The 13,377-nt window shown below is 36.3% G+C and overlaps 1 protein-coding gene across 1 annotated transcript in view; it reads right to left on the reverse strand.

Annotated features, from left to right (window-relative positions):
* LOC117407412 (transforming growth factor beta receptor type 3-like) overlaps window positions 1–13,093 on the reverse strand; it is a 73,513-nt gene extending 60,420 nt beyond the window's left edge. The window contains exons 1-2 of the mRNA XM_059031566.1: window positions 12,711–13,093; window positions 5,341–5,512 (exon numbers count right to left, since the gene is read on the reverse strand). Coding sequence (XP_058887549.1) covers window positions 5,341–5,401 — 61 coding nt within the window. The 5' untranslated portion in view covers window positions 5,402–5,512; window positions 12,711–13,093. The remainder of the gene's footprint in view (window positions 1–5,340; window positions 5,513–12,710) is intronic.
* Between the last annotated feature and the right edge of the window lie 284 nt (window positions 13,094–13,377).

A 13,377-nucleotide genomic window follows, 5' to 3' on the forward strand; every position in this document is an offset into this window, starting at 1 on the left:
GAAAATCAAGTAAACATTAAATGTCACGTATTGCTACACATTCTCCTGCTGTTCATAAATGATTGTGTGGATTGGAGACACTGCTGAATATCTCCATGAAGGGGTAACCTAAATTATAGTAGTGAATACACCTCAATGGTGTAGCCAGAGTAGGATACAATCTCGCTTTCGAAAAAAAAAAAAAAAACAGTTAAAATGAGTTGCAAACCAGAATACTGGCAATGTCTATATGAACATTTTCCATTGAAACTGGAGATATTAACCTTGTCAGTGGCGTGATACTTCAGTAATAGTATAGGATATAGGGCAGCGGTGAAATAATCAGCATGTGTTGTTTATCAGGTAGTTGTGTCTGTAATGGAATACTGGCCCTTATGTTATTTGCTCACATCTGAGCCAGAAACGAAGTGTCTGTTCTTGCATGCTGGCCAGACACTGTACACCTTTTCTATTTTAGTCAAGTCCCCAGATTATTATACAACATATTTCCATCTTCATGTACCATATTAACCTGTTCGTTTTTTCTAGTAGACAAGATTGACAAGTAGCATATTGACTTCTTCTTCTTCTTCTTCTTCTTCTTCTTCTTCTTCTTCTTCTTCTTCTTTAGTTGCATTCATTTTTCAAAGCTGAGATTCCTATGCTGTTGTATAATTTTTTTTAACACTTTTCAAATAATATTCAAAGTCATGAAAGTTTCTTTTAAAATTAAATCAGAATGTGTTTTTATTGGACTTTAACTGAACCAAATATTATTATAATGTTCTTAGTAATATTCTGCAATAATTAGATTACATACTGTACTGTATATCTAACTACATACAGTACTCTATATCTAATTACATACAGTACTGTATATCTAACTACATACTGTACTGTATATCTAATTACATACTGTACTGTATATCTCTAAGCCTTTGTCATAGGCTTAACTTGCACGCATAAAATGAAGTATCATATGTTATGTTATCGAAACATGTCATCGAATATCATGCATAACAGCAAATACTCTTTCCTTTAGGTTTAACATCCAGTTTTAAAAAACGTAACTACAATACGGTGCGTGTCCTTAACTTATTTGGCAAGTTGTATATAAATGACATGTATTAAACTTTTTCTATAGCATGAAAGGCAATATTCCTTATTCCTCCATAAGGAAAATCACGTGGTGAGCTGCGGATCTAAAGTCATATGAACCCCAAGACTATTCTGCTGTCCATCCCAAACTATGAAAACTATCAACGGTAGTATATATTATAATATTAAAAGAAATTCTTTGAGAATAGCTTCTAGTTGAAACCTTTAAAAGTTTGCTTTAATATACAGTAACTACAGTGCTGAGTTGTCATTTAGGATGTCTTGTGGGACCGATGCAAATAGGATATGCATTAACTATTAGGCATAAAATCTGTTTAAAATATGCTATTATGGACGATTGTCCTTGGGGCTCAACAACAGATGTAAGCTGGTCCTTATGAATCTCAATTGTCTGTAAATAGTCAACTATGGGATTTTTACCTGCTTACAGCTGCTGGTAACCCTTTATGAATGGAGCCCAAGAAGTATAAAAACTACAGGTACTATAAAGAGTTACCCTCATGGGTCAAGGCAAATACTTTAGCTCTTCATGCAGTACTTTTTCACACTTTTCAATGAAAAACTGTTTTTGTTTTAGGATTTTTACATTTACAGGTTAAAACTAGTTTCTTTATTTCCGTTATTCACTTGTTAAATCCCTCAAATAATTATCCTAAATATCACTGCACTGATCAGCAACAACTGGTTGCATTACCTACTCAATGAATGCCTTGTATTCTATTTTATTGTTACACTAAGCTTTTCCTTTGTTGGGTTTAGCTGCTACATAGTTTGTGAATTGTTAAAGCCACTTGCCTGAGATTCTGCCAATACCTTCAGCCACAAAGCATACTTTATGATAAAGGCAGGCACACATTCAAAGCCGATGTGAGGTTCTGCAAAATACAAGCCTGGCTCATTGCAAACAACAATCCACTAAGGTAAACATGCAGGTTCCAATGCCCAGTGCTGATTTAAGGTTCTGATGAGAGCTGCCATTTGAAGCTTCTTGGTTCAAGCAATGGTAGTCATAGTATTTGTGATGGTATTTTTTACTCAATACATACTGTACAATACTAGTAATTACTTTTAATAAAATTGTTTCCAAAGATATTTTAATGTATATCAAATCGATCAATCAAATGTATTTTATATAGCGCCTTTATGCCAAGGCATCCCAAAGCACTTCACAGTAAAAACAATTATACAATATAAAAATAAAAAGTTTTATGGATTATTTTGCTTAGCCATGTATATATTTAAACTACTTGCAATAGTTTGCCTTCATTTTCTAAGCATATTGTAAAATAGTATAAAGTTATGGGTCCAGTCACTGTTGCAAGAGAATTGAAATTTGGCATGTCTTTTATAAAGGCAGCAACCAGAATTCTACTGATGGAAAGTATTATAAGTGGAAAAACACCTGGCAAATAAGAGAATGAAGCTTCTTGTATCTATACAATGAGACTGCTCCTTACTGACTGACAAAAGAATATAAAAACAAAAACATAAATGTCATGATTTCATAACATTTTACAAACAGAACCCTAGTTGCTGTTGTTTTTCTTTTCAATAACCCTTGAAACTTGAAACTTGAAGCATAGGAGGTCATGTTCATTTTAAAGCAATAAAGCACTATCAAGCAGATCCATGCCTAAATGCTAGCTAGCAAACCATAACACTCAATCATGAATGATCTGGCAGCTTCATTACTGGCAAGCCTCCAGGGAAGGACTAAGATTATGAACACAATTACTGGGAGCTCTTTTACAATCCAATCAAACCTTATAAATGGACAATAAATCCACTTTTCAACAGTCAATTGAGCTGATTCAATACTATTGCAGCTTTTTATATTTTATTTAATTTAATATCTACAATGTGGGTAAATCTCCAACTAACCCAATTATCCAAGGACTGTCACAAATGACAATAACTCTTGCACTGAGAGAAACGTGAGAATACGGCAGGGGTTTCTCAATTCGAGAAAGAAAACACACAGCGACGAGACACCGCAAAAACTGCCAGAAGACTGAGACGCTGACAGATCCACTAGTCACGGGCCAGCTTAGCAATTTAGTTCAAAGGTATTGCATTCCTACCTGCCAGCAAAAGTATCGGCACTCATCTTCAAGAACTTTACATTGAAAAGGCATGTACAGCACTGCACAGGGGAAACGCCTATCCTTAAAGAGAAACTCTAACCCTTAATCTCTCTCTAAACCCTGCTTTGTTAAAACATTGCAGAAAGGTCTGGCACCAAAAGATCTCTAACCTTAGTGATTTCAGGGAATGTGTGAGAAGATAAGATGGCCCAAGACCATTGTAGGAAGTAATCATAACATTAAAATAAATTCTAAAACTCGCAGTGCAAGGATTCGAGTACTGCAGTGATATGCTCAAAGAGAATAATTTGCTACTTAAACTAGATGTGACAAGGATAGACATCAATTGCAGTCAACTGCATACAAAATTCAAGCTCAAGCTCAAGTTTTTTGTTGGGGTTTTAACAGTGGATGACAGGCCAACAAGCACAGTGCTTAATGGGTTAATGAGATTGTGTGTAATGAACTAGTACAGACAGACTGAGGAATCCTGAATGTGTGGTCAGTGAGTCAGAAGAAAGTCTAAATGAAAACACCAGCAACAAACACGCACAATCCAAGACATGGAGCACAAGATATAAAGTTACAGTGTAACACAACACAAAAGAAAGAGGGAGCATAAAATGATTTTCTATACTATAGATCTGGACTTCTCCAAGTTTAATCTAAAGCTTGATTACCTACCAGGACAATTACGCAAAGCAGACCCAAGTTATAGGGATATACATGTGAACCTGTTCAATATCTCGAAAAGCGTCACTTGATTGAGAGCTGTGAATGAGACTGTCGGCACTCAGTTAGCAGAGATCATTCTTCGGAGAGTCTGACTGAAGCAGGCGGAATGCAAACAGCAGGAAATCCCGATTGGGACTCTTGATTTGTGATTGACTGACAAACGTGAAATCACCAAGCTGTTTCTGACAGGCCCAGCATGAAAAACTGCATTCCCAAACCCCTTTTTCTTCTGACTTTAAACATAAAAAGGAATTAATGCACGGTAAAGGAACATTTAGCAACCTCTTGAGCTTTCCACTACTTTCAACAGCTGGGTTAAAAGAAGTCAAAAACAAAGTGTACCCAGGCACGAACAGTGTCATGTCTCAGGCTGCTTTACTGCTGGGTTTAATTCAGAGATGATGTGTTTGTTTACTCTCCTAACAAGAGGTTTCCAGTTGTGGTTTCCAAAGCACCCCTAATATTTGTCTTTGCATTTCCAAATGAAAAACCCAGCATGTTGTGCAAGATTATTGATTAATTCAAACAACACATCTATCTGTTCCAACTTTTTTTGGTATTATTTTTTTTTTATTGCCCATGAGAATGAATGGCAATGATACTGGCAAGTTAGACACACAGCTTCATCCATCATTATTTTGTAGAGTATTTGTCATGTGTTTGGGTTCTCTATATGTTACTCTTATTGAAGGCACACAGGCAGTTAGAGAATGTGACCACCTGGTGGCACTGTGTGCTATGCCAAGAAATCTCATTAGATGAGAATATAGAATTTAATGAACTTTAAATTGCAAATGTTTCCCTTTTTACAGATCAGGCAGGGTGTAGGGGTTGATTACAGCCCTGGATTGCTTTTTATGCTGCATTGATTTACCTACGCTAGTAGGTACCTGCTAATCCATTCCAATCGGATGATAATCCTAGGACATTATGAATTCTCAATACAATATGTATCTTTAAACTCCAATGGCTTTATGGCCAGGTGAACAATTCTATGAGAAACAAACATCTGATGTGTTAAAAATTAAATTTCGAATCTGACATCTGTGTTTTTGCTTACTGCAAACATAAAAAGGCTCTGTATGTAATCAGTTTTTTTTGTAATATTGTGAAAACCGTTTCAAATAATTGCTGGTTAATTGAATCACTGGCATACTGTAATTAAAAATAGAACAATACCAAATCATCTTCCTTATTAAAAACTCTTCATTGGGGTTAAAATGTTTTTCTTCAGGTGGGTCCCTTTGGAACCAAAAATTGTTAACAAAATATTTAACGTGGTTCTTCCTTCAACTTAAAACAATTTATTTGAACTTATTAGTCAAATAAATTTGAATTAATTAGTCTAGTATGGTATAGCTCTCACAGGGTGACTGACAGAACCTTCCTTGACACTCATGTAAATGGGTTTAAAGGCACTTACCTGCAGCTGTCACACACCACAAAGCAAAAAGCACTGCCGACACAGCCTGACTCCCAGCCATGGTGATGCTACGTTCGTTCTTCGCAGGTTCCAAGACTTCTGCTTCTGTCGTGCAGGAAATATTCACCACTCAGATACAGTCTATACTCGAAGTGCAAACGTTCAAATCTACCTGTAGGGGGCAGAGGAATAAAAAACAAACAATAATTTGTATTCTCCTAATACAGGAAGTAGTGGCAGCAGAATTCACAGAATGGCATTGTGGTATATAGGATTTGGGGGGTGGGGCTTGTGTCCTTTCAGCTAAAACAACATTCAAATCTATGATAGACTGCAGTACTAGTAAATCTAGAACCACAAAAACAATCAAATTCATCCGTATGATATGCATCCCGTGACAAGAAAATAATCTGAGTTTAACCACTAAAACAAATAAATAGATACACATATACAGAGGGGGAAACATAATTCTTTTTTAAGTAACTGACACTATATTTAATTAGCAGCTATGCTACACAGAATCAGACCATCGTTTCTTTTTTTATTTTTTGTTTTTTTTTAACAGTGCTGGGGTAGATGCTGCAGCCATTCACAGCTGCTAAAACAAAGGCTCTTTGACAAGCTTGCAGCAGCTGAAGACTGCTTGTAATTTTAGAATATCCTGTCAGGAAAAAACAAATATTATACTTCCAACATAGGAAACAGTACTCCTGAGCAGTTTCATTTTCAAAACAACTTCCGAAATGATTTCTAATGAAGTGAACCATAAACGACAGTAAGTGTTTCAGTTCAATCACAGTGTACAGTAATCAGCTAGCTCTGTTGATTCAATGGCAATGCTAGTACCAAATTAAGTGGCATGTTTAAGGTTAGGAAAGGTACCTGGTTAAACGTGGCATTGCAAGATTAACAAATCAGTCAAATACAGTACTGTGCATTTGGACAATCTGGGAATACTGGCCAAAAACTCCTTAAACTTTATCTTAATTTTAAATTACAACAATTGCTAGCAGATGAAGCACACATTACCCTTAAAGTGTACCACAGCAACCCAAGTAACAAAATCTGTAAATTGCAGTATACAGTGCTTTTGCTTGTTCATACCTACATACAGTAAGGCTGCTGATTTTCATAAGCGTTTGAGATATGTTTATTAATCTTTATTTTGTATTATTTTAAAAAGAATTATTTGCTTGTGTAAGAAATCATGTGGGAGCTTACATGTACAGCAATTGCATGATTATTAATGGAAATTATGATAAAGAATTGCATTTTTTTGGAGAGCTCATGGATAAGGTAACATATATATAGTTTCATGAGCAATTTCCTGATAATCTAAGTAATTTAAAGAATAGGTAGCATCAATGTTTTGTAATTATTCTTTACGCTTCTCATACAATTTGATGTGTTTTTCAGGCATTCTGAGTGGTTCTGGGTTCTTTTGTTCCCATATTGAGCCTTGTCATTTTTCTCTCTAAATCAGCTCTTATCTGGTTTTGAGCTAGCTTTTCAACTTGTCTGCCATATCCTAAATGACTATTATTTGAATGCCCAGTTTTGCTGGGCAACACTTTTTCTCATTATAACACATCTAAATTGAAACTTTACAGTGAAAGTTGCGGCAAATATTTGCAAACACTTTATCACGGCGGAACTACAAAAGCCACATAAATGTTATTTTATAAGACTCACAAAAACCATGACATAACAAACTGTGATCAAACAGCGTGAGTCATTTGGATCTAATCTCCATCTGACACAATAGGAGATCTTTATCAAACAGCTTTCGTAACATTTTTTCTAAAGAGGTCAAAACTATTAAAGCATTATTTTGTTTGAATGCACATTTAAATACAGTATAACCAGTTTCCTGGTCATGCTAACCACTGTGCAATTTTATTATGAGGTGCGTCGTTCTAGTTTTATTACTATTACTTCTGCCTGAGCATTGTTTGAACACTGTCTGTCTTTGAAATTCCTGTTGCTCTAAATGCAGGTATTTCCCCTTATCAGTTATACCATTCTAGGCTGCTGGCACAAGTGGAGCAGTGGTCACAATGGCTTGGTTTACATGCACTTGAAAATCGACTCTACAGTCATGACTGTGTGACGTTGTCACGCGAATACATCGTGAAATGGCAAAAGAACGTCCTTTTGGCAGCTATAAAAACCCATGGAAACCGGAGCAGGAATCGGTGAACGAGGTTTCAGCAGTCAAGATCCAATTTTTCTGACTTAATATCACGTAATCTCCAGCAGAAAGGCCTTACTAAACATAGACGCCCCCCCCCCCCCCCCAACACACACACACACACACACACACACAGTACATTTATGGACTACTTCAACACTCGAACTGCCGTGGTTATACCTACAACCGCCAGTACATTTTAATATATATATAAATTGAATATTGTAGGTTATATTCAAAATAAAAACATGTATGTAAAAGGCGGTTCTAGTGTTAATGAAATGTAACTTTTAGATGTTCCACAAACACACACACACAAATATAAATTCTAATCAGTAAAACTTTTAGAAATTACATTTTATATAATTGTGTGTGTGTGTGTTTGAAAGGTAACCAGACAAACAAGTAGCTAATGTGCAGCGTAATTCAGAATGTGCGCGACAACACGTGAATTCATTTCTCTTGTTAAATGTTTTTATCTTCATGGCAACGCATGAAGCTCTCCTCATGATATTCAGAGTTGTTCTTTTCCTACTTAGTAAGCAGACACAGACATTTAAATATCCCCTCCCCTAAATGACTATGAATTGAGTAATCTGCACTGGTACGGACGATTTTTTTTCCTAAATCAGAACTGCATAGCAACGCATTTCCTGAAAAGTACGGCAAACACATTGTGAGGAAAACTGTCATGACTTGTGCATGTAAACGCTGCCAATGACTGCAATAAAGGTATCATTATTGGCTGCACAGAGTACAGTCAAGTCTTGAAAATTAATTGAACTGAATAGCATGCCAGATTTACAAAACTAAGGATTGATTAACTTTTTTTTTAAATGTACACAACACAGATTGTGGATTTAAGGGGTTGCAATTTTGGACTGGAGCAGGAGTGTCTTAAACTGAGGGAACTTAAAACCACTTTTTCAGGAACTGTGGCTTGAAACTTGGTTCTACGAGACTGGGAGACAATTTTGCTGTAACAAACCTCAAGTGTGCCATGCAGTGTCCTGAAACCTAGTCTACTGAAACCAAGTTCCAAGCCACAGAACCATGTGTTAGTGTTTGCTAAGTTTGCTTGCATTGTGGTTAAACCATAGCAAGCATAGTAAATCATATCAAACAATAAAACACAAAATATGAATTTGCCATGGACGGCCTTGAATACATCCTTGTAAAAGCTGCGTGAAAGTTAATTATCTACAGCCAAGCACTGTGCAAACTGTAATTAAGTGAAATACAGTACTGTATTTATGTCTTAAGTTTACTTTTTACCTTTTTGCGTGGATTATATGGCATAAGAGCAATAAGCAGTTTGTAATTAACTTGGGGCTCCTTCCGGGAGGGTTGAGATCAGATCAATAAACTGTAAATTATTAAACAGGTGTAATGCCTCCTGCTAATGAATAGGATAGTTCACCTAGTCTGACTCTTTCTTATTACATATGTGCTAAATCCTCTTACTATGCACAGCACGATTCCCCTAAGCTATTCTGGAATTCCCATTAAGTCTGTGGATGGTTTCAAGCTGGACTGGAGGCAAAAGGCTTAACTATTCACTGCTGTGTGATTAAAAAAACAACATAATTAAGTTTACTCTTTCTACAAGGTTTCTTTGTATTCTTGTAAAAAAAAAATACCTACTTGTGCTTTCGAATACAAAGTGTCTTGCTCAATTCACTACAGATTCTTCGATACACCAGTCAAAGTAGCAGGATTTTAAATTGACCACAAATAGTTATACTAAAGCTTGCAATAAAAAAAGGTGTGCCATATTTAAGTTTAAAACATTCCCCAATATAGGCCAGCTGTGTACAAATGACATCCACACCCCACTTATAAAATCACTGAGGCCCAGTGACAAACCAGTACCCCAGCTCATTGTGTGTTAAGTGAAAACTGGTTATTCTTCTCTGAAATGCAGGAGAAATGCTCCTCCAGATTAAAAGCAGGGTGCATTGGTTTGACGTGAAGCTTGCATTGTGACTACAATAGAGCTGTTAGTCCAACATGTTTCATGACCACCAACTCTACATTACAGTAACTCACAAACAGCAACTCTGCTTCAGTTCCTTTTATAATGCCCCCCTGGTTTGCCAGTATTAGTGTCGTGTGTGGAAATATTCAGCTCTGCGTCAGTCAGTTATCACGTGGTTTTTGTAAAGGATGGCACAGTGGTCTATTGATTCAGTTGCTTTAAATGGTGGCAGGTCTAAGTACCACCACACAAGTATAAAACAGGCCTGGCATACACTTACTTTACTTACAGAAAAAATACACTTAAGAGACTCACTACACACTACAAGGTCTGCATATTACCTTCAGCTCCTGCCAGCACTCACAATAAAGACTCACCTTGGAGTTTATCTTTGGCATAATGAAGCCTGCCACACGTGTCACCTCTCTATCAGTCTGCCTTGACAGGAATCTTTTCAATCTGATCTCTAATACTTCAGAAACGCTATTTCTGCATTGTGGATGTTTATGTTGGCGAGGGTGGGGTTGATGCCACTTTGATTATTAAATATGCGGGCAAAGTTTGGTAAGAAATTGTTAAACAATGACCTCCAGCAATAATATTGTTGTTCTAGCAAAGAAAAAGCAAAGTAACTATTTGAAAAAAACAAAAAAAACAAGGAGTTTTTGTTATTGTTAGTCCAAACCCCACTACTACAACTTGGGTTTCCATACTAGCCCAGGATCTAGTCATCTATTTTAATAGCTGCAGTGACTAAAGCCAAATGGAGCCCCAAGTATATTTACTTCCATTAGGCAAACCAGCTTTAACAGGGGTGTAAATTTGGCGCTATGACACTAGATTCTAGCAACAGGGTACCTCATACAGCACCAGCAACATTAAATTCTGATGACAGTAGACTAATTTATTTATTTATTTATTTATTTATTTATTTATTAATTCCTTAGCAACCATAGATGACGATAGTTTCTCATTGGGTCTGGACGACTCACAGAACCCCCCCCCCCCCCACACACACACTCATCCACATACACAGGGGAGAAGGTTTGTGTCGTGTGGGAAGTCCTGAGGGGGTCTTAATTAGGGCAGGGTTTGATACTTTAGCACCAGTAGTTATCTGGTGCTAAACTTTCAAAAATGCTTCTCCTCAAATCTGGAAAGGTTTTCGGTTCATTCCCCAATACTTGGGCCGGTATATTAAATCAGCATTATCTTCATTGAGTATTCCATATGTCAAATGTGCCTGCTAACTACTAAAACAAACCAAAATTTAAAAGGTTTGGGAAAAATTAATTATAAAAAATTGGCCGGCATCCCTTGTTTACATTTGCTAGAGAGTAAAATATGTTCTTTAGAATCCACATGTCTGCCTGACTTCTGTCAGGATTTATAAGATCAATATTGAAATTCTCTTTCCCATATATCCCTGATGACATCGGGGTATTTAACCTTTATTTATGATACTGTTCTTGTTTGTTTTTGTAATCTATGCCTGGCCATACAAAATAAATGAACTGTAAAAACAGCCTTTTACTGTGTTTGGAGTTTAACTTTACACTAGAAAATATCAGCTATTATGAAAATATCACCTATTTCCTGATCAAATGTTTTCAATAAAACAAAAACATTTTGCTTCCTGATTTTTAACCATGCTTGAAGTAATGTATAACCCTGTCATGTTGCAAGTATGCATTTGACAGTCATTGCATTAGGACTGATTTAATGAAACTACTCGTCTAATCTTTGGATCATTTACGCAAACTGCACTGTGAAAGAGTCTACTGAAGGTATACCAAGCATGTGTGCCATGCAGTTTTCCTTATCTGCAGCCCACAGTGTTAGTGTGTTTGAATCTGAAGCAGCATAAATATTGAAAAAAAAACTGTATGTAGCTAGTTAAGATATATATTAGTATTTGACTTTAAATTTTGAATACCAATACTTTTCACATTCAAATATCAAGTTACTGCAAAATCGCAGCAACATGGAACGCATTGTATACGGTATATATATATATATATATATATATATAGCATTGTGGGGGCGGTGGCTGTTGCCAGCAATTGGGCAGCAGTGTGGAGTAGTGGTTAGGGCTCTGGACTCTTGACGCTGCTGCTGTACCCTTGAGCAAGGTACCTTACCTAGATTGCTCCAGTAAAAACCCAACTGTATAAATGGGTAATTGTATGTAAAAATAATGTGTAAAAAATAATGTAATTGTATGTAAAAAATAATGTGATATCTTGTAACATTTGTAAGTCGCCCTGGATAAGGGCATCTGCTAAGAAATAAATAAATATAAATTTACCTGGTACAAGTTTGTAAAGTGACTGCAAATGATGAAATTCAGCTAACGCGTGCTATTTGTACAAGTTTAATTTTGCATTGATAATTTATCGTACTGTACTGGGTTCCAGGTGCAGTGTCTCATTTTGAAATAATTAAAACACTGTACCAAATAATTTACTATTTCTCATTGTTTATTTGAGGAGCACAAAGTTATAATGTTGTGTATCTTGAAAGAACAGCTCAAGGTTGAACCACTTGCATTACTTATCTAAATGCATAATAAAACTGATTAAATATGGAAATTGCTTGCCGTCCTTCTAACTTCCACTCATTCACTAAATCCAGTTGGTCCAGTGAAATTCTTAGAACAAAAAGTCAATATTATCTAAAACAACAGAAAACAAGGCAGCATACAGAATTTGGAATGTTTAGCTGTAAATTCTTAACCAGGAATATTCTATTAGAAGTGCTTACAAAACGTGATGCACTGTAGCAAGTCTTCCAAACACCTTTCATCTTTCAAGACAATGTTTTGCTATTTTTCACGGATATATACTTAAAACTAAAACAGGCTACTGTATTTATTCATTAGACTGGGGAATTCAGGCTAGTCTACAGATAAATGCATCGCAAAAAACTCATAACAACCTCCCACTGGAAAAAACAACAGATCAGCCACAGCGCACTGGAAAGTGTGCAGCATACTACTTTACCCTCGAGATAGATCCGAAACGTGTAATAAACGTGTCGTTTTATTAGTACAGCAGATTGACAAAATAGCAATTTCATAACATAGCTCAGTCCTGCAAGTTTCTTGCAGCTTGCTCACATTTACTACGATTATACTTTCTCCTAAAACAGGATTTTAAAAAAAAAACACAGTTTTAAACTTTCTACAGCCCCGATACGTACCTCAACGCGGTTTCCTCCAGCAAGAAGACTAAACTTTCGTGAAGGAGTATGCTCTGCCGTCTTAACGATCCTTCCAGCCTCCGTTCCCTTTATTTGCAACAGCAAATTAAAAACCGTTTGTATTCCTTTTATTTTGAACAGTGTGTAAAACTGTGGCGGTGAAATCTGTGGCGTTTTCACGAATTTATGCACTATATTACTGTAAGTCTTATTCTATGAGTAATCTCTGCTTCGCTGTTCAGAGGAGGTGGGACGGTACTGCAGGCTGTGTGGAACTCGGGCTTCATTTATCTTGTATTTCATTGGAGAAGACAACCAAAAAGGGTGGGTTAAACCAGACGTTGACACCCCATGTTTATCGTACAATGAAAAGCAAGACGGTGGCGCAAGTGGCAGGCAGTATTTACAATAGTAGTAATAGTGCCTAATGGAAAAGCTTCAGCCGTCTTTATAAACTTTGTATGTGTTTAATAAGCAACAGCAATATTCCTGCCGTGGCAAGTATACAGTGTAATTGCTGCAATATTATTATCCATCCAGGTAGTGTTTTGAATAGTCACTGAAGTATTCCCAGATGCTGCCAAGTCTTTGTTTAAAATATTAGCCCTATTTTTTCATCTCCTCTTATTAAAAATCATACTGTATTTCATATCTGTCTCATATTTTT

The sequence above is a fragment of the Acipenser ruthenus genome, chromosome 10 (assembly GCF_902713425.1).
Source record: "Acipenser ruthenus chromosome 10, fAciRut3.2 maternal haplotype, whole genome shotgun sequence".
Lineage (NCBI taxonomy): Eukaryota > Metazoa > Chordata > Actinopteri > Acipenseriformes > Acipenseridae > Acipenser > Acipenser ruthenus.